This window comes from Cupressus sempervirens, chromosome 11, assembly GCF_028749045.1.
Source record: "Cupressus sempervirens isolate cs-2001-9-10 chromosome 11, ASM2874904v1, whole genome shotgun sequence".
NCBI lineage: Eukaryota > Viridiplantae > Streptophyta > Pinopsida > Cupressales > Cupressaceae > Cupressus > Cupressus sempervirens.
In genome coordinates this window covers 167,832,636-167,855,918 of record NC_143128.1, presented here as the reverse complement: position 1 = coordinate 167,855,918, position 23,283 = coordinate 167,832,636, and the positions used below count along the sequence as shown (strand labels likewise).

The 23,283-nt window shown below is 33.9% G+C and overlaps 1 protein-coding gene across 1 annotated transcript in view; it reads left to right on the top strand.

The window, feature by feature from the left end:
- Positions 1 to 8,618: 8,618 nt before the first annotated feature.
- The window catches only part of LOC149528709 (26S proteasome non-ATPase regulatory subunit 1 homolog A-like), a 51,236-nt gene continuing 36,571 nt past the window's right edge, over positions 8,619 to 23,283 (top strand). Inside the window, exon 1 of the mRNA XM_089811537.1 lies at positions 8,619 to 9,169. Within this exon, the coding sequence (XP_089667663.1) occupies positions 9,027 to 9,169 (143 nt within the window). The 5' untranslated portion in view covers positions 8,619 to 9,026. The remainder of the gene's footprint in view (positions 9,170 to 23,283) is intronic.

The following is a 23,283-nucleotide window of genomic DNA, read 5'->3' as shown; positions in this document are numbered from 1 at the left end:
ATTGTGGCAAAGATGGTTGTGTTGTCAGTAATTGTTTTAAAAAGCAAAATGATTAAAAACCCATGAACAATAATAATCACCATAAAAAATCCAATCATAAAAAGGTAACTCTAATGGTTGTACTTCTCATCATGCTTTTACTTATGGTTATAATGTTTGTTGTCCATTAGAATGGATTGTGGATAGTGGTGCTTCTCAACATGTTACTTCTCATAAGGAAGTTTTTGATTCTTTGCAACCGGATTTAACTAACATTCCAATTCAGTTAGCTAATAATCATACTTGTAAAGTTTAAGGTTTAGGTGATGTAAGTGTTTCTAATGGTAAATTGCATGATGTGCTTTGTGTTCATGATCTAAAAATTAATCTTCTTTTAGTTGCAAAGTTATGTCAGGACTATAAAGTTGAATTCTATTAGGATATGTGCTATGTGATTGATCCTCAAACTAATCAAGTGATTGCTACTGCTAAAATGGATCATGATAATTTATTTAAATTTCATGAATTTGCTAGTTCAAGGTATTTTGTGCATACCTTGATTGATTTCAATATATGGCATGAAAGACTTGACTATTTAAATTTTGATTATGTTATTTTAATGCAAAAAAGAAATATGGTTGACGGTTTGCCTCACATTATTCCTTCCAAAATTATTTGCATTGGTTGTATGAGTGGTAAGATGCATAGGGAGCCCTTTCCAAGTGGTAAATCATGGTGGGCAACTCATAAGTTGTACCTAGTCCATAGTGACCTTTTGGGCCCCATGGAGAATAACTCCATCCAATGTTCTCGATATGCACTTACTTTTGTTGATGATTTTTCCAGATGAACTTGGATCTATTTTCTGCATAGCTAGGATCAAGTTCTTGATATATTTATTGAATTTCATTTATATGTTGAAAAATAATCTGGTTTTAAACTTAAAATTCTTAGAATTGATAATGGAAAGGAATATGCGAACAATGCTTTTCACTCTTATTTAAAATTATGTGGAATTAAACACGAACTTGTTATTCATTATACACCACGACAAAATGGTGTGGTGGAAAGAAAGCATCAAACCATTGTTGAAATGACTAGATATATGTTACATGCTAAGAATATGCATTATAAGTTTTGGGTTGAAGTTATGTTTTGCGCAACATATCTTCTTAATAAGACTCTTATGAAAGCTCTCAGGGATACTACTCCCAAAGAGGCTTGGTCTGGTAGGAAGCCTGATTTACATCACTTAAGAATTTTTGGTCCTATTGCTTATGTTCATACTCCTAAATAGAAAGGGCATAAATTAGATGCTAAGTCTTCTCCTTATATTTTTGTTGGGTATGATGAAAATAATAAGGATTGTAGAGTTTATGAATCTACTACTAACAAAGTTCAAGTTGCAAGGGATGTTTGTATTGCAGAAAATGGAGTTCATGACTGTTTTAATGCACATGATGCAAAATTTAGTGGCACTAAAATTGTGCTAGTGGAGGACCAACCTCCTTCTCTAAACCCTACTCCTCTTGACCATACTCCTCAAGCACCAACTATTATTTCTGCACCTTCTTCTGCTATTAATGATATTCAAATAGCTACTAATGATGCTTTGATTGATAATGATTCTTCTTCTAGTGATGATTCCATTAATACTAAGTGAAAACCTAAATGGGCTCAAGGCCTACTTAATGAAAGTGATGACTATATTACTAGATTTGGTGGAATTAAACCTAGGAGGATTAATTATTGCAATTATGCTTTGATAACTTCTATTATGAATTCTAATGATCCTAAGTCTTTTGATCAAGCGAACTCTTACCCTCATTGGCAAAAGGCCATGCAAGAGGAATATGATTCTTTAATTGCTAATCAAACTTGAGACATAGTTAAATTACCTCATGGTAAGTATTTAGTTTTATGCAAATGGTTATATAAAATAAAGTTGAATGCCAATAATAAAATTAGTAAGTTTAAAGCTAGATTAGTTGTTAGAGGCTTTTCTCAAATTGAAGGGTTAGATTATATTGAAACTTTTGCCCTTGTTGCTAAAATGCCCACTATGAAATTAGTTATAGCTTTAGCTTCTAAAACGAATTGGCCTATTCATCAAATGGATGTTAAAAATGCTTTCTTAAATGGTGATTTACATGAAGAAATCTATATGGCTCAACCCCTCGAATTTGTTTAAAAAGGTAGTGAAAATCTGATTTGTAAATTAAAAAAATCTATTTACGGTCTCAAATAATCAGCTAGAGAATGGTATTCTAAGATAAATTTGTTCTTTATTTCTCAAGGCTTTTGTACAAGTAAGAATGATCCTAACTTATATATTAAACATACTGAAGATGATATTATCATTGTTATTCTTTATGTGGATGATTTATTCTCACTTCAAGTTTAGGTGCTTTAATTTTTGATATAAAGTTTCAACTTAAACAAAATTCCAAATGATTGATTTAGGTATTTTACATTACTTCTTAGGCATGCAAATTTAGCAAACTCCTGAGGGTATTTTTCTTTCTCAAAGCAAGTATACTCAAGATATTTTAGAAAAAATTAAGATGAATGATTCTAACCATGTTTTAATTCCATGCGAATTAGGAACTAAATTAGTGGCTGAAAAGAATATTCCTTTTGTTGATGAAACTTTGTATAGGCAACTAGTAGGAAGTTTAAATTATTTAACTCTTATTAGACCCGATATTGCTTATAGTGTTGGTTTAGTTTCTAGGTTTATATCTAAACCTCAACAAACACATTTCAAGGTTGCCAAAAGAATAATAAGGTATATTAAAGGAACTATTAATATTAGATTATTTTATGATGCAAATTCTACTTTTATCTTACAAGGCTATACTGATTTTGATCTAGGTGGAGATCCCAATGATGGAAAATCTACTTGTGGGTATTGTTTCTTTGTTGGTTCAGGTGCAATTTCTTAGAAAAGTAAAAAAGAACACTCTATTTCTCTTTGCTCAACTAAAGTTGAATATAAATGTTGTACTAATGCATCTAAGGAAGCTTTATGGATTAGAAGAATTTTTGAAGATTTGAGTCTACCACAACAAGCACCTACTCCATTACATTGTGATAACCACAACGCTATTACCTTAGCGAAGAATCTAGTTTTTCATGTAAGGACAAAACATATTTCTCTTCAATGTCACTTCATTCGAGAACAAGTTGAAGACAAGCAAGTTACCCTCCTTTATTGTAAGGGTGAAGATCAAGTGGCTAATATTTTGACAAAACCACTTTCTAAAGAGATTTCATTTTCATTGTAAAAAATTGGGTTTACAACTCCTTGGTGTAAGCTCCCCAAGTAAAGATTAAGGGGGGTGTTAGAACTATTAATCTTTCCTTAGATGTACTTAATTTGGGATATTTTAAGGATCCCTACATGTAGTTTGTCCTATTGTACACATGTGGAGGACATGCCATTTACTTATCCTCTAGTCCACATGCAGGATAACTCATTTTATAATTCCTTTTATAAAGGAATTTAATTTATCCTTCTTAAGAGGATCTTAACATTTTGCACACACTTATTATGAATGTGGCATTCATAGAAGTGTGAGTTAACACATGCAACTCCTTTTTGATCTCTTTAAAAGAGATGCTTCTTTCTCTTTCTTCTTTATAGATCACATCGATGTTATTGTACTAAGCTCTCTCTCTCTCTCTCTCTCTCTCTCTCTCTCTCTCTCTCTCTCTCTCTCTCTCTCTCTCTCTCTCTCTCTACATTTGCCTTCATTCATAGTAGTCACAAGGGGGTTTTCTTTGCTTTCCCCTTTCAAATCCTTGTCTCCATTGTTGATCTACTTTGGTGTATGCTCCTGGGCCCTATTTATCTCATGGTAACATTATTTCTTGCTTAACTCACTTGGTTTGTTTTCTTTTCCTTGCTCTAATTTATCATTTCTTACAATTTAAAAGTATATTTTATGAATAGGTTTTTTAATATTAAATATTTATCATTAAAATCATTTTAATTTTTTTTTGTAATTGTATTAATATGTTTTAATTTCATATGTTTATATATCCATGCATTTGAAAATATAGGGTACTGCTTCCTTTAAATCCGCTCTTATAAGAACCTAAATAATTTAACCAAATTTTAAATTAAAATAAAATTATTGAATTTGAAAATTAAAAATCTTGCATTTATACCTTCGAAAAATTAAAACTTAATAATCAAATTGGATGAAATCAAAGTTAAGTTACAATAATATATATACAATAATAAAAATGCCTTACTCGAACTAATACTAATAATAAATATCTCCTTGAATGAGATTGAAGTTGCTATCAAAGCCCTTAAGGATGAAGAAGGCCCCCGGTCCAAATGGGCTCCCTATTGAATTTTACAAGGCTAATATAAGTTGGATTAGCAAAGAAATGCATGATTTGTATACTAAGGCCATGTCCTCGGGCTTCCTAGGCCCTGAGATTAATAGTGGCATTATTAAAGTCCTCCCCAAAGATGGGGATAAAGCTCTTATTAAAAATTGGAGGCCTATTATCCTCCTCAATGTCTCTTATAAAATCTTAGCCAAAATTTTAGCCCTCAGGCTTGTGCACATTCTTCCCAAGTTTGTGTGTGCTACTCAAACTGGCTTCATTAAGGGTAGATACATCTTGGAGAACTTAATTACTGGTTAGGAAGCTATGGAATGGCCTAAGTGTTCTCATTAGACTTCTGCTATGCTCCTTCTCAACTTTGAGAAAGATTATGATTGGGTCGAATGGAAATTTATCCTCATGATGTTGGAAGCTTTCGGTTTCCCCCCTTATTTTTGCAATGTTGTTCAAATTCTGCTTAAAGATGCCTTTGCTCAAGTGGAAATCAATGGTTCCCGCTCCTATCCCTTTCCTCTTGGCTGATCCATCATACAAGGTTGTCCCCTAGTCCATGCTCTGTTTGTTATTGCTATTGAAGCTGTGTTTTATATCCTTAGAGATAACATGCTGTCCCCTGAAGTTAGAGGCCTCTATCTTCCCAATAATGATGAGCTCATAAACAATCATTTTGCTGATGATACTACTTTGTTTTTTGAGCTCACTGACAATAATTTTAAAGCTTTGCAAACTAAGTTGGATCTGTTTTGCACCATTTTTGGTGCTTGTATCTCTCAAGCCAAGTCCATCTGCCTGGGATAGGATGAGCAACCCCTTAACTAGTTCACTTAGTATAGCTTCCAATGGGGAGGCCCTAGTAAGATTGTCAAGTACCTTGGTATTCCTTTTTCTGTTGAACCCTCTCTTAAAGATATGTGTTCTTGGATCAAGGAAAAAATTGATAAGAAGCTTAACAAATGGCATAACAGATCTTTATCTTTTGCTGGTAGAATATAGGTTTGTCAAAAGATGTCTTCTTATAGTATTTATTATTCTCTTGCTTGGATGTTCAATAATTACCAAATTTTAGAAATACAAAAGGCTATCAAACTTTTTTTATGGTATGATGGTAAAGGTAATAAAAAGATGCATGCGATCAAGTGGAACTGGTGTAATACTAAAAAAATCCTTAGGGGGCTAGGGCGTAAAGACCTTAAGACTCAAGGTATTGCCCTATTTGCCAAATGGATCTTTCACTCTTTGGAGGGTAATAATCCTTGGAAGGTGCTTGTTAGACATAACATTGAGAGAGGCTGTCCTAAAAAAGCCAGAACTTGGAAAAATCTCCCCTTTTGTGATCTTATTGTTGTTAACTTCCTAGTCATTGTTCAAGGCTCTACTGTTTTCAAATCTATTTGGAGAGCTTGGGATTGTAGACACCTAAAAAACCTTTAGAAAATAAAGTATTTTTATTTTCTAAAAAATTCCTGATGACATCATCATTTATTAATTAATTAATTATTTAATTAATTAATTTATTTTTATGCCATTAAATCTCTTTATCTTAATTAAAAATATTTAATTAAGGAATCCCTCCCAAAAATGTTTAAATCTTATTTAAACATTATTTCCTTATTTATTAATTATTTAATTAATAAATTGACCAAAAATCCTAAAATAAATAAAAAATTTATTTTTTGCCCAAAACTTGGTCAATTTCCTTATGACCAATAACCTCTTCCAAAATCTTCTAATCCTTCTTTAATTTCGATTAAAGACTAATCCCATCATTTCCTACCCCTAATCCCAACTCAAAATATTTAATTAAGATTAAATATTAATCCTCATGTTTATTAAAAAAGTTTTAATAAATATCTCCTCAACCCAAACCCTTGAAATAAATAAAACTTTATTTATTTCCTAAAAATCTAATTTATCCTCATCCTAAGAAGTTCTGGACTCTTCTAAAAAGTCTTCATCCTCATCCTAGGAAATTCTAGACTATTATAGAAAGTCTTTATCCTCATCTAAAGTCTAGACTCTTCTAGAAGATGTCTTTAACCCTAATCCTAATCACCTCCTAACCTTGTCACATTCCCTAAACATGGGTTAAAACTTACTAACCCAAGCCAAAGTTAACAAATATCTCCTCCTTCACCCACCCTCGTTAAATGCCATCCACTTGCCTATCCCTAAGCTAATCCTAAACCATCCTAATCCATCCTCTAATCATTTGCACAAGCCTAAGCAAGCTTAAAACCTTCCTAATCAAGTCCAAGTTGAAATTGCTCTCATCACCCTCAAAATATCTCAACCATAAAACTTTATGAAGCCCACTAGGCCATAAATGACTCTTCCAAGCCCTTTTATTGCTCTTACAAGCCATTATGAGGGTCTTTATGAAGATTTTATCCCTTGAGCCTCCTTTGTTGACTCATCCTTCCCCTTTCCTCCATCCTCTCACCATGTGACATGTGTCACTCCTTGATTGGTTGTAAGGAAGCACAATCCATGTGCTCTCCTCTCATGCAATCTAAGCCCTCCATGAGCTTTTTCCCATCCTTGCATCTTAGCCCTCAATCCCTCAAGCCTCTTGCCTATAAATTGGATCCTTCCCCTTTGCAAAAGAACACAATCCATGAAGTAAAGTTATAATGCTATTTTGAGAGCCAACTCCATACTAAAGCCATCTATCCACACCAAAAATCCACAATCATCCATTGAAGCCTTTGGAAGCATATTGAGCATACATCCTATCCATTTAGATAAAAACCACTCAACAAGAGAGCTTCTCATTGAGAGAGCCCATTAATGGCTCATATTTTCAATTGAGATCTTATCTTAGTCTATCTTGAAGTTTATGAATTTTGTTTAGTTTGTAGAAGCTTTATTTAAATTTGGTTTCTATTAGCATACTAACATTGCTCATATACAGGGGTCATGTCCGAAAATTTATCACCAATAAGGAGTTTCATAGTGACATGCAACTACATGGTGAAAGGTCCATTTGGTGGAACTTACACTTGAATGGTAAGCCCCTAGCCCTCTCCCAAGGATGCTCTGCCAAATTGTGGATTAAAAAAGGTATTTCCCAGTTGGTTGACATCTTCGAGTAGGATCAACTAATTCAATGGGATGAGCTCAAAGCTAAGTTTAATATCCCTGATTATCACAAGAAGACTTATAATATGATTTCTCAAGCTCCTAAAAACCTTCCTTCTGTTTGTCACGTGGATTCCCATAGACACTTAAAATGTAAGTGGTCGGATGGGGTCATCATGGCTAATTTCAAAGCCAAAAACATATACAGGATTATTGATCATAATGAAGATATTATTCATCACATTAACACTGTTTGGCATTCCTCTCTTGATGCCAAGGTCTGGAAAAATTACCTTGATATTCTTTGGAAAAGCCCCGTTGACCCTAAAATCAAATGTTTTAAATGGTTAGTTCTGCTTGATAGACTCCCCATTAAAAAAGATGGTCATAATGTTGACATTTGTAACTTATGTAGGCTACTCGAAACTAGTAGACACATTCTTTTTTATTGCTTATTTGCCAAAGAGATTTGGAATATGTTTGGTATCTTTTATCCTGTTAATGTAAATTTTCTTGATATTGTTACTGATCATATCAATGGTCTTAATAAGGATGCCAAATTTTTTTGGAATATACTGTCTTCTAACATCCTCTGATAGATCTAGAAGTGTGGGAACAAGTAAAGGTATCAAGGTAAGCTGAGAGTTCTTATTGAGTTTTTTTGAAAACTCACCCATTTTAAAATCTTTCTGCAGGTCCATACCACCATTATGATTGAAAAAGAGAAGCTGAGAAGATTTCTTAAGGATGGGCACACCACCTTCTTCTTCTATGAGTTAAAGCATGGCTTCAAGTGGACGAGAACCCTTGACAATCTCCAAATTTTTTAACAAACCTACAAAAGATTGAACAAAGAAATCAGAAAAAATGTCAATACTAGGAAGGAGGAGTTGTTTACGCTAACTCAGATCCAGAAGCGCAAAAGTACTGTGTGGATGGAAGGGCCGCTTGGGTTGATATCCACTATGATGTCCTACATTAGCTTTTCAGTTACTTCTTTTTGAGCTGTTTGTAATTATGATACTTTGATCTCAGGTTGAGGCTTTGCCTCCTTATTACTACTCGGTGAACTTTCCATAATATTTTTGATCTCTATGATTAATATAAAAAGTAGTAATAATAAAAACAACAAAAATTTAAAGTGCCAAAAATAAAAATAAAAAACCAGATTGAAAAAAAAAAAAAAAAAAAATTAGGAACAAACGACAAAATTAGTTGCCAATGAACAGAACGAACTCGTCAACAAGGCGCACACTACCATATCCTCCGCTTCAGACCAGGGAGGGCTTCTCGCTACAACGACGATCGAGCAATTTAAATACTAATTTTTCCTCCCGCCACGCTTCCTTCTCCATCAGATTACGTACTTCTCAATGTTTCTACAAACATATACACATTGTGTATATTCGTCCGAAAGTACTATTCTGGCTTTCATAGGCACTGTAAATTTCGTAAGGATTTGAAAAAATAATCAAAAGAAAACCAATTTTTCTGAGAAGAATCCATACAACGAGAGCTATTGTTCTTTTCTTGTTTTTTCCACTTTACATCATTGTTGGAGGAGTCGTGAACAAGTTACCCGTGAAGATTTTGAAGCTTTAATCATGGCGACTGCCATTACATCGGCCAGCGGGCTGCTGGCAATGCTCAACGAACAACACCCTGCACTAAAGCTTCATGCACTCACAAACCTTGACAGATTCGTGGACACGTTTTGGCCGGAGATTTCAACCAGCGTTTCTATGATGTACGTACATAAACTTTTTTTTTTCTGGTTCGATTTTGTACGTTGTTTTAGGGTTTTTTGTTTTTATTAAAGCCGTTGTTGGCTTTTTAGGGTATTGTATGATTACAACTGAGTACGATAGCTTGTTAGCATTTTCAATCTCCCGCAGTTATTTATTTGAAACAGACATCAAGGAAACAATTTTAGTGAACAAACTTGCATTGTTTTTAGGGTTTTAATACAATTATAATTTCAATTGTCTTCGTTAATTTAGAGAGCCTAGAGTTCGAAACGGATCTTGGAGAAAGAATTTAGCCTCCTTTTTAGGGTTTCAGTGCTATCGGATTTTGAGTACTATATATAGATAATCGTGTCTCGCCTGAGTGATGTATTTTCAATTGAGATCGGTACCTTTTTGAGTCTCCACGAGACATTCTTTTCAAATTATTTTCTATTTTTGTTATCGATATGTTTTTACGGTGTTTAAACCGTTAATGCTCGAGTGTTGTCACATTTTAGTAAATAAACCTACCTGAGAAAAATGTGATATAAAGTAAATTGACCTGTGGCCAAACCGTTTAGATAAGGTACACATTTGGTGTCGCATCATATATACAGTTTTTCCAGATGCATATTTCTGAACATTACGCAGAATAGAAGCTTGAAGTGGTGGATAGTGAATATTGAATGCTTTAATTTTTTGGGTTTGAACTGGAGTTGGTATATTCTAAGACCTGACAGGGTTTCTGTTAAGCGCAATTAATTATTGGGTGGATTTATATTTGTTAGTAAAATGTTATGAGGTCTGTGAATAGTGGATTGTGATTGATCACTTGTAGTCAGGGATTCAAAGTTTTTGAGAGGTCATATGCCAGTGCAGTTCTCTGTGGTATTGTGGTCTAATTTGGTGGCTTAGTATTTATTCAAGGACTAGATTAAAGCAAGGGCTGACTGTGTATTAGTCTATAGTTCTCTTCACAAAAAAAGGAAAGGTTTTTGTACTACTACGAGAATGACGAAGAGTTTATGCTTGCTCATATTGACGTTTAGTGTCCAACTAAAATGCATATGGACAGCTGTTTTGTGTGTGTGTGTGTGTGTGAGAGAGAGAGAGAGAGAGAGAGAGAGAGAGAGAGAGAGAGAGAGAGAGAGAGAAATGTTGGTTAAAAGATATATTTGAACCAGGAGTTGAATGCAAAATGGGCCAGACATAAAAATGGCCAGAGAAGGGATTGTTGTATTCATTTATGCACAAATTTAAAGCAAAAGAAATGGTAATTTTGGGATATAGCTTTAAATCTGCCGGCAGAGATGAATAGTTTATGCTTGCTTCCCTCATATTGTTAATAATCATATTGCTTTTAGCGTGCAACTGAAATGCATATGTACAACTGGTTTGAGAGAGAGAGAGAGAGAGAGAGGTGTTGGTTAAAAGATATATTTGAACCAGGAGTTAAATGCAAAATGTGTCAGACATAAAAAATACCAGAGAAGGGATTGTTGTATTTATTTATGCACAAATTTAAAGCAAAAGAAAGACCCAGTGTGAGAAAATAATGCTAACAATGTCCATGGATGGAGGTAAAAGGTGAGCTTGGTTTTACAAAAATGTAAAGTTCAAGGGCTGGCTTCATCATCAACTATCATAAAAGGTGAATAGAAGAACGTAGAATAGAGTAAGGAATGTATGTGGCCAAGTGCATATAATGTACTGCACTTGCTAATGTGATCCATGGCTGGGGGCAAATGGTGGCCCCCATATACACAATTCATGTGAGAATGCAGAGTAATAACTAATAAGACTGATGCCCTGATAAACACTAAATGAGTTTTACAGAATGCCAAATAATGGAAGGACTTTGTTTACAATTGAATGCTGATAATATACTTCTCATGAATTGAGCATCAGTTGGCACCATGAGTTTTTACCTTATGTATGTTAAACTTCTCTACAATGTTACATCTAGACATGGCAGATTTCAACATTAGAAAAATAGGATTTCAGATTCTGGTCTTGAATTTGCAGATTTCTTTTCAAAACAGTTATTATTAGGTTTTGTACCAGTTCCAGATCTGGTTCATATTGGTCTATTGGATATTTGTTGATTACGGTAACAATTTCAGGGATGCTATCTTGGCTTTTGTCGTATGTGCCCAATTAAGTGAAAAAGAATATGCTAGGCCTCCATGATCATAGGTGAAAACCTGGGAAATTTATAATAAAGCATCTTTCTGAAAACCTTTCTTTGCCTTCTCGAAATAGGTTTGTGTCGATGAAAAAAGTCTAAAGAGGTTCCTGTTTTTCTTGATACAAATCATGCTCACCTCCTAGGTCAGAACCTGAAATTTATCCTGAGAAGCAAAGCATGAAGAAGGCTTTTGTTTACCTTTGCCTTGCAACGTGATACCCGTAAGCTCCTATTCATGCTCTCCTTGAAAGTCAAAAGCTTAGTCACAATTTAGCTCACCTTTGCATTAACAATCACAGTCCCTCATTGGTTTTTAAAATACTAATATGGAAGCACGGGAACTAAACACACTTGTATAAGCAAAACCATCCAGACCAGGAACAACTGTATCCTTCCTCAGCATAGGACATATTAGTGGGATGGAATTTATTTTTCAAACCACCATCAGTGATACACCCTTTATGCAGGGACCATACATAGTACCTATACCCATCCATCATGTTTAAATACCCTAATTACAACTAAACAAGTCGTTTCTGGGTTGTAAGCAAGTGAAGCCAATGCAGTATGCCAAAAGGACAAGCCAATGAAGGACTTACATTTTAATATCACAGAAGCACACCGTATTCTACAGTGATCACACAAAATTCTAACTGCTAATTCCATTGATAGATACTTGCACATATGATCTAAAACTTCCTTGACCATAGCTATTGTGTACATATATGTTCAATGCAACCCCATTACCAATGAAAGTTTAATATTTATCAATCAATACCTACTACTTTTTGATGGACATTCCTTTCAACGATGTTTGAAAGCCTTTCCCAATCATAGATGTCTTTACTTTTTTGTGTGGATAAGTTAGGAAAAGCTAAACCATGGTTGGCTTATGAATGTGCTGCCTTATTTTGTCCACAATAAAAATGCAGCATGAGAATAGAATCAAAATTTCTAAGCCATATAAAAGCTTCTTCGATTAAAGCATTAATCACCCTTCCGTCAAATTAGTACGAAAACTAGTATAAGATGCCAGAGAGACTTGCAAGGAGCTTTTGCCACACTGGTTTAGTCCTTAGAGTACCCATGCTAATTTAATCCCTAGATAATGAGATCTGCCTAGCAAACAATTAGAGACACTTCTCTAATTACATGTGTTGAGTTTGAAGATCGCTGCAAAGGTAATAGCACTGTCTGATTGTATGTGTTTTCGAAAGGCAGTGATCTCTTGTATTTATATTGGAGAATATGTCAAGAAAAGACATGTCCCTTCATGGGACATGTCTGTTCATTATTATGGATTAATATAAATGACAATTTTAATTATGTGTGTGTGTATATAATATCTTTTGAGTCATTATCACATTAATTTCTATAATAATAGTGCTTATATATATATAAAAGTACTCTTGACTCATAAGTTTATTTGACTGAAGCTACTAAACATCAACACTCCCTCTTAGCTAGGGAGGGTAAGCACAAGGTTGCCTTGATGCAAAATCAAGGAAGACAAGATTAAGGATATCTTTGATCATTATACACACACACACACACTTATTCATATCTTCACTAGTCCTGACTCATAAGTTTATCTGATTGAAGCTACTAAACATCAACACCCCCTCTTAGCTAGGGAGGATAAGCACAAGATTGCCTTGATGCAAAATCAAGAAAGACAAGTTTAAGGATATCTTTGATCAGAAGATATCCACCATTTAGATATCATCTCATGATATCAAGAGTAATGGCCTTAGAATATCAAGTCACATGATATTCACCAAGAACTTAAAAAAATGTCCCTAGATAATGTATCCTCAATGATGCTTAACATAGAAACATTCATGGCCTGGTTTAAGGAACTTAATCCACCATGCAAATTATCATCTATCATGATTTGCTTATACGTCATAAGATGTCCATCACAATATAAGGCCATGGTCTTTTTAAGGAACTTAATCCTCCATGCAAGTTATCATCTATCACTATCTTCTTAGACATCATAAGATGTCCATTACAATAGAAGGCCATGGTTTGTTTAAGGAACTTAATCCACCATGCAAGTTATATTCTATCATGATTTACGTAGACATCATAAGATGTCTATCATAATGGAAGATTAAGTTATTGAAAGATCGTCACCTTTCAAGAACTTCTACATATACAAGTGTACATCATTTGGAAGTTGTCACTTCTTGATGATGTACACAGGTGGTAGGCCCATCAAAATCATGTAGTCACATACATGGATTTTCAGACCCCTTCTGAATATCAATCTTCTGACAGCCAATGTTGCCTCTAATCAAGTGTTTAACTCCCTCTAAATCGGAGAGATAGGAAAAGATCAAGGCAAATAGCTCTTATAGTATGTATTGAAATAAAAAATAAGGGAGAGACTAATATAATAATCTAAGGATAATAAATAATTCTGCATGATAAAATAAGGCCATTCCAATATAATATAGATAAATATCTACGTTAAATATATACTTCAAACACATGCATATATTCCATCTTCTATATGTATTTTAATCTATGTTTTCAACATATTATTACCTCATTAATATTACTTATAATAATATAGGGTGACAAATTTCTATATTCACTTATCTTCATAATAGAATAGACAATTAATACTTACCTCCAATACTTTAATTGCTTCAATCCCTACACACACGTTCCATGGAAGGTTCTGTTGAGTAACTGAGATCGCTGCAAATGTACTAACATTACCATTTTTATAGATGTGTTCCAAATGCAGATCCCAAACTCTTATAAATATACGAGTAGGAGGAAGAGACATGTCTCTATGATTAATCATTATTATTTAATATATTAACAATATAAATCACAATATATATATATATATATATATATATATATATATATATATATATATATATATATATATATATATATATATATATATATATTGTATAGTTATAATTATATATTTTGTGAAAAATGATATGTCCATACATTCCCATCAAAGGTGGAAACCTATTAGTAATGTAAAGACCACATGGATTAAGCATTGGAGGTGCTGGTGAGTATATTTGAAGATATTACAAAACATATGGTAGAACCTGTTAAGATTATAGCTACAGTCGGATTGATTTAATCTCAACATTGATATACTCACCAGCACCTCCAATGCTTAATCCATGTGGTCTTTACATTACTAATAGGTTGCCACCTTTGATGGGAATGTATGGACATATCATTTTTCACAAAATATATTTCTTATTTAAACATGACTTGTGCCATTTCATTTTAATATCTTTCCTTTAGTTGTAACTTGTATTTGAACTTTAATCATTTAAATGCCAATCTCCTTTTCATGCATTAGTGGGTCGGTATTTTTTCGATAGTAACAACGACACTTGTTGGGTGGTATACTTATCTGCTGCGTTAGGCCTTTATCTTATTATCCACGATTTCCCTTCATTTTTCTTTCTGAAACCCACCTTTATTACCATTCCCATGCCTGTGGTGATGTGATATATGGTCCCTTATGTGGCATGTAAATCTCCAGTGGTTCACTCTGTTGACTGCTCCTCCCATTCCTTTGTGATGCCTGTGCATTGTTTTATACCCAGTTTCCAAAGTGATGATTAGCGGTGGGACCAGTAATGGTTTGCACTTTCGCCCTTCCAATATAGTTTCTTTCCTTGGTCTGCATGGAAACTGATTTCAATGGGTATTGTGTACTTGACCTGATGTTATTCACTGATATTATCACACCCACTGTTCTTCCTTGGTTTGCCCAGTGTAATGATCTTGGGTAAAATACCACTGCTAGGGGTAGTCAACTGATGGATTATCTTTTGTCAGGCTTTATTCTGGTCAAGGTAAGATGAGAGATTCTACGTTCTTTTTTTTGCGTGCTGTCCGGTCTGTCCTGCTAAGGACCTGCTTGTGATTGGTCCAACCAATTATAATGTTCTTCTCAGAGATTTTTATTTATTGATAAAGAAGTTCATAATCTCTATTCATGGACTTTATCTAGTGGATTGATTGACAATTGCTGTTCCAGCAATCTCTTCTATTTGCTGCTCAAGTGCTCTATGACTGCCAAACTTTCCCTCTGTGGCACAGACCGTAGACTGAGCATCAAGCTTCTGAATGTCCCTATTACTATTGAGAGTGAAATTTTTGGCCCTCGTAATTTCTTCAAAAGCTGCGCCTTCTTTTATACCAAGCACTTTCAATGCACTCTCCAAAGAGATTTCAAATGGCAAAGAATCATTAGCCTTGGAATTCGCATGTGCTTGTAGAACCCTTTTCTTTCTTTATCGCTTTCTTACATTTGTAACCTCGCCCTAATACCATGTTGAGTTTTAAGGTCATTGCAAATGTAATAGCACTGCCCGATTGTATGTGTTTCCCAAAGGCAGTGATCTCTTGTATTTATATTTGAGAATAAGTGAAGAAGAGACGTCCTTTCATGGGACATGTCTATTCATTATTATGTGGTTAAATAAATGACATTATAATTATGTGTGTGTGTGTGTGTGTGTATATATATATATATAAATATCTTTTGAGTCATTATTATACACACACACACACACACGCACATCTCATATATACTAAATATATATACTTATCTTCACTAATCTATACTCATAGGTTTGTCCGACTAAAGCTACTAAACATCAACAACATGACCTGCTCTTGCTGATTCTGGCGTACCATGAGAATCAGCTTAACACTCTTATTTGGTACTTTCCAGATATCTTGTTGTCTTCCAGCTTTTCCTTGAGCTACTAATGCTTGAACAGGAAGAAAGATACTACCCTTAGATCTCAGATTCTACAATAGAAGCTTCAAGCAAGGTTGGAAATATTCTATTCTACGAGATTGGCCATGAAGACAAGTTTGAATGCTAGTCTTTATCAGCATGAGTGTGGCCATGTAGATTTAGGCTGAGATACTGGGTCATTCCCCCTGAACTGCTGGGTCTGGATCCTGTGTGAAATGGGTTTGGGTTTGGGGCTGGTATTGTGCAAATGTGGCCAGGGATCTTCATTTTATCTGTGAGTACGTCCTAGATGAACCTGTGAGAACCCACTAGGAGTTTTGGCATTTAATTGACTTTCTATGGGTGAATTTGGTCCAGGCTTCCTCACTGAGTTTGATTCCAGTCTTCTGATTCTGATCCCCTACTTCACTTTTAGTTAGTAAAAATGGTGAACCTTGCGCAAAAAAGTGCCGGGACATCAACACTGTGATTAATTTAGGAACCCTTGTTGATGATCAACCATTGGCATTAGAATGGCTTCGGGCCAACTCTTGCTGAATCCTCAGTGATGCTCCGACAATTGCTAATAAACTGAAACATTGTATTGCCTCCTGTTATGCGCACCTGCATCATATTCGATGCATCTTCTAATACATCCTGCACAGCTGCAGTAACATGGTAATATCTTGGTAGAGAGATGCATATTCTGGATTCGATTGTGTGCCATATTTTTGCATCAACGTTTCGGATCACACTCAGTGATCCATCATTTTTTCTCCTCTAGCTCTTCACATCCTGATGATGGATCACCGAGTGTGATCCGAAATGTTGATGCAAAAATATGGCACATAATCGAATCCAAAATATGCATCTCTCTACCATGAATATTGTGGAAATTTGTTCATGTTAATGGTAATATATTGCTGCTTTACCACAATACAATACATACGTAACAATATTCAATCATGACAGTGATTCGGACCAATGGATCATATTAATATCAGTCTATTTCATATTTTATATTTATGAAGTGATATTAATAAATTAACTATTACCACAATATATTTATATATTAATAACAGATATTAAATATCAATACATTATGATTAGATACATTGATGTTGTATTTTTTTTATAGGTAATGGACCAAAGCCTAGATTAATTATTTTTATTTGTTGAAATTAATTATTATTATGTGTTAAGCTTGAGTAGACTTGTAACATACAGTTTTTCATAACAAAAATAAAGAGATTTTTCCAACATTCATTGATTAGATAACTGATTTCCTTTTCATATGACATTAATTGGTTAACTATCAACGTTTAACTAAAATAACCATGTTCAACTGAGATAACCATATCAATGATCAACTGAAGAACCTAGATTAACGATTGACTGAAAATAACTGTATCAATGATCAACTGAAATATCTAGATTAATGATTAACTGGAAATAGCTGTATCCATGATCAATTGAAATAACTAGATTAACGATTAATTGAAAATAACTGTATCCACGATCAACTGAAATAACTAGATTAATGATTAACTGAAAATAACTGTATTTAACAATAACTATAATATCAATTAGCTATCTTTTTATATATAAAAATAAAGTAATTTCATAACATGAAAAAGAAAGAACATACGAGAAATATCCGGTGGGTCTTTAGCTGGTTGTGCAAGCCTCAGCTTTAAGCATTGACTTAGGCTTAACCTCCCAACCTTGGACTATACTTATCTCCACACAATCTATTGAATTAGAAAGGCCCTCCCTATCCCGAGATTGGGCTTAGGATATTCTTAGTCCAACCACCTGAGCATTTCGGTGTTTAGAATGTCCACATAGTTATGGTCGGACATGTTTGCATAATTGGCACCACTGACATCAAGTGATCAATAGATGGCAAATGTGCCTTTAAACTACCTTGGCCAAGGTTTTCTAATGGGTTCAATGATCCCATCACCATTGCTCGACTTGACAACAGGAAAAATGATTAGGGACGAACATGTGCTATTAAGTATAGTTATATAATTTATTTAATCATATTTGATTCCATTGCCCGTGTTCTTGCAAATTTCATCTCTCTTCACCCTTACATGGCCATACAGTTGGTGAGTCCTAGGTGTTCAGATTCTCAGAGCAATTGGCTCTATTTTGTTAATTCATGGCCAATAGATGCTTCCAGCATTTCACATTTGTGATTTGAGAGATTATACTCTTTAAGACTTGCAAAAATAGATTCATTGTATTCTAACTTCCAATGGCAAAAACAATTTATGATTCCATGTCTTGGATACTTTGCTATGATATATGGTAACAACTTCTTAAGGTTATTCAAGTATGAATGAGTATAATCTGCAGTTTATTGCTATGGAAATTGAAATGCATTAATGACTATTAAAGGAAATATAGCAATATTTGGAGATGATCAACCACATTACTTGGTATAAATTTTGGAAATGCCTGAGCCTTGCTAGACGCTTGTATATTTGTTCTTCTCAAATTGATTACCTAGTGTAACTATAGTATGTAAAGGCGATCTCAACTTCAGCAAGGTAGAAATATACGGTAGCCTGTAACAAGAATGGCAGCGTTTATATTTTGTAGAGATCTTGCTTGGAGTTTGTAGAGGTTCAAATGGTGAGTGAAGTGAAACTATGAGCAAAGGAAAGGCAGAATAATGGAGAAGTTAGAAATGGTAAAAGGGAGCCGATCTTGAGTAAGGTAGTTGGGTGCTTGGAAAAAGATATCTGCCTCTCACTTACGACTTCAATAACAAGGAAAAAACGTGACTCCTTGGCTTCCATAACATAAGAATTATCTTGGCTCTTTGAATGCGAATTAAATGCCAAGTGTTCAATCGGTTTTTAAAAAGAAAAAATAAAAGAATGAAAGAAGATTATAATTTGAAAAATATTATGGTTTATATATATCTACATACATGTAGATATATTGGTGAGGTGGCATCATTTTATTATAAGAAAATAATATTATGGTGTCACTTCATTTTTATGTCTGTGTACGTATATAGGTATAAATTTAATAATACGGTGAAAGATCATTTAAAATCCTTTGAGGTACATATTATATTTTAATTTAAATTATTTTATGTTTCTTAAATTATTTATTTAATAGCTCATGTGGGTCCTTCAGTTGTATCCTGAAGTTCAAGTTGCTAGGTCCTAGCCAAGGCAATTTAAGGTCATACCTGTCAATCCTATTGACTGGACTAAGCTAATATCCCATGCTGTTGATCTCGTTTAGCAATGCTTCCCCCCTTCATCTTCTTCTGCAATCGCCTGTGAAACACTTCCACCATAATAATAAGCTCCATAATAATTTTCATATAAACATTTAAAAGACTTTAATTATTAACCATAATTCCAAAATCAAGCAACTGCTAAACATCATATAATAAGTAATGGTTAACGACCATCTTCATTAACAGTGAATACAACAGATATAAATAACTACCTACTTCACATGAGCATGAAAGAAAAATCCGTTCAATCTAACAGATACGAGCAAATGTAAAATTAAGTCAAAATTTGGGATTCAACAAGACTCGAACACAAGACCTCCTACATGAGAGGCTCACATGTTACTGTTGTGTTGTAGGCTCTTTCCTATGGTTCTATTGTAATTTATACTTATTTAATATATTATAAGTAATTGATAACTATTTAATTTTAATAATATTGTTATATATAGTATAATAATATACGTCTAATAAATATTAAATATTAAATATTAAATGTTAATTATAATTGCATAGTAATATAATAATATTGTGGTTGTTATATATATATGTATCGATGTGCAGACAAACACAAAACAAACCCACCCTCCAATTTTTTTTTTATCGAACCTGCGGCAACTTAGGATTCAGACTTACATAAATGCCATGCTCAACATACTCGTCTAGTTGTTTGGGGAAAACTACCGGGGAAGAGGTAATGAGAAGAAAGATGAAAGAGGTTGTGCAAAAGCTCCAAGGATGCCGATCCAATAAATTTATGTGAAGGTTCTTCGACATAATGCCATTTTCAGCACATATATTAGATGAATCATTATGATCGATATTTAAAAATTAAGGGTGTTCTGATGATTAATTGCATCTTGCAAGGTGGAATTATGTGGCCATGCCTAAAGGAACACAGATGAAGAGAATTGGATATTCTCATTGGTCTATCCAAGATGAAGATATATTGAAATATTCCTGTCATCATTTTTAAAAGAATCTTCTTAAACATAGTCTTTGACTATTTGACTCAGGTGACAGTTCTCACCAAGTGAGGAAGTTCAAGATATTGTTAAAATGATACAAATGCTTTTATTATCTGGATGTTCATGTTAGGCATATTGCGCCATTATAACAATTTAATATGTTTTATGGTAAAATAAATGTGAGTATAATAGATGCTCACATAGCTATTTTAGGGTTGAAATTAATTAGTTGGGATTTTGTTACGAGTTGTTAAAACAGCTTATATATTTAGAAATTTGTTCCTTATTAAAATAGAATCTAAATAATATTATAAATATGTTGAATGAATCTGAAGAAGGATAAGAGTTATATAATTTTATTGTTTATAATTTTCCGTGTATCTCTACTAAAATTTTTCAATATGGTTTTGGAGCAAGGATATCCTTGACTATCTCATGAGAGGGGCTGGAATATGAACTCATTGTCATCCTCTTGTTTGTAGGACTAGAATAGCATAGGTGTCTAGAGATTTTTGTTTATTGTTAGAAGTTAGTAGAATTATTTTATAGGGATAGAAAGTAGTTGATATTGCTGTATCAAAATCATCACATATATCATTTGAAGTGCCATTAATGCATGTTTCAGAGGTCTCGGAGGTGCCTAAGTTACTGTAGGTGTGTCTATATGTGACCCCAGGCCAATAGAAGTTAAATGATGCTTGGCATAGTTGTAGGCATTTTTTTTTGCAATCTAAAAAGGTGTGTCAAGAGACGTACAGGTTGACACTTGTCGGTGTCTTTATTCTTTTGTCTTCTGTGAGCCCTGTTTAGAAGTGGTACCATGTGTCATGCTCGTGGAAGTTTTGTGTGAAGGGAAGAAGTGTTTTGACAAAACCTGCCTGTTGGACACGTGTCCCAGGCTGAACTTTGCGAACAAGGACATCAACATCTAAGCAGTTGGATGTGAAATGTTGACATCAAGAGAACAAGCATTCTCCTAGGCATACCAAAAATCAGTGATTACAAAGTGTCATGCGTACAGACGGTTGCAACTACTTCATACATATCTGTTCCATGTGGTGTCAAGCACTTGAGTTTTCTGTGAATTGGGAGAAGATTCTTAGTAGTGGGTTAGTCTTATAAATAGGAAGGGGCATAGGTGTTCAAAGGGTTCCAAATCTGATACAGAAGAGACTATTATTTTAGATTTTGTACTAAGACTTGATAACTGCGCCTACTTTAATTTACCAGTTTTGTTCTTGTCATTTCTCTGGTGTTATTTTGATCATCAAATATATCGAAGATTCTGTCAACTGAGCAGTTATAGTTGTCTTATTTTTAACTCTTTTAGTTTTAATCTGAAGGCTAAGGCTGAATCATGCATGTTACCCGCTTCACAATTGAATGCGTAGAATTGTATCATGTTGCCAATTAATAATGGAATGGAAATACATGTGTAAGGGATACAATAGAAATTTTCCATTATCTTTTGAGCTTTAGTAGGCGCTCCTATGAAATGATATGAATATTGTTATATGTGTCAGAGATCTTATTACTCCGTTCTCATTTTGACAATGAATGGATAGTGGTGCTTTGTGCTAAGTTTGGTAAGGTTTTGTCCTGAAACCAAGTTTATGAAGAGTTGACTTCTCAATCTTGGAGGTTGTTTAGTATCACGTGCAATGCCCCTTAGGGCCCGTTTGGTTGCTGGCATAGGAATTGAAAATTAGAATAGAAAAATAGAATGTGAATGGAAATGGGGAATGAGAATAGAAAAGGGCAATTCCAATCCTGTTTTGTTCACTTGGAATTTGATTGGGAATATGTTAATCCATTGTTTGGTTGTACAAAAATGGAATAAGAATAAAGTTAAGTTTTTGTATTTTTAAAAATATTTCCCTTAAATTTTTTTGTTTTAATTTATTGTTTTTTGCTTAATTTTTTCAATAATGGTAAAAAGGTTAATCTATTTTTATTTTTATTTTATTCATTGAAGTTAATGAAAAATATAATTTATTTCATATTTTTAAACAAATAGATATAACAAAAAAAATGTTATTTAAAAAACAATGTTAAAAAAAAAAATTGTTAAAAAAAACCAAAATTAAAAAAAAAACAAATTGGGAATAGGAAAGGCGTATTCCAATAACAGATATTTTTTGGCATAGACATATGCTCATTTTAGGGGCAAAATTGGAATATGTCTTCCTATTCCCAATTCTGATTGAGCGTACCAAACAACGAATATAAAACATATTCTAATTTTCTCTTCCTATTCCAATCCTATTCCAGCAACCAAACGGGCCCTTAGTCAATATACATCTCATAAGGGCTGTTACCTTCCTTAATGTGAAAATCTCGATCAAGATTCAATAGTTCCCATTGGTTTAAAAATTGGGATCAACTGTTCTTTGTGGTTGAACGCTTGGTGGGACCCTTAGTTTCTAGATTAGTAGCTAGTGTATGTGCCATGGGCCATGTTGTGAAGTTTTCACACTATCATCCCATTGCAAATGGGCACCCCCTTTTTTAGCTTGGTAGCAAGACAGTTGTTGTAGGTAGTCTTATTTAGTGGCAATTATCAAATTTATCTTGGAAACTCAGGAAAATTGTGGAAAATAACACTGTTGGAGGTGTGCTGATTATTGAAATTTGGCTGAGTTTGAAATTTTTGGGGATTTCCCAAAATCTGAAATCTCCATTGTAACTCCTAGATCTTGAAACTACTCTCAAACATCCTGACAGTATATACATAACATATGACTTAACATTTAGAAAAAAAATTATGTGACATAAATATTATATTGATGCAGGAGCATCTTGGATTTACTTGGTGACTACTTTGGAGTTCATGGAGCTCGACATGGTCTTGGTTACTCGGCATGGTCTTTTGGAGCTCAGCATGGTCTTTTGCTGCTCGGCATGGTTTGGAAATTTGGTACCTGTTGCATGTCATGTAACTAATATTCTATAATGAGTTAAGAGGAGGAAAATTT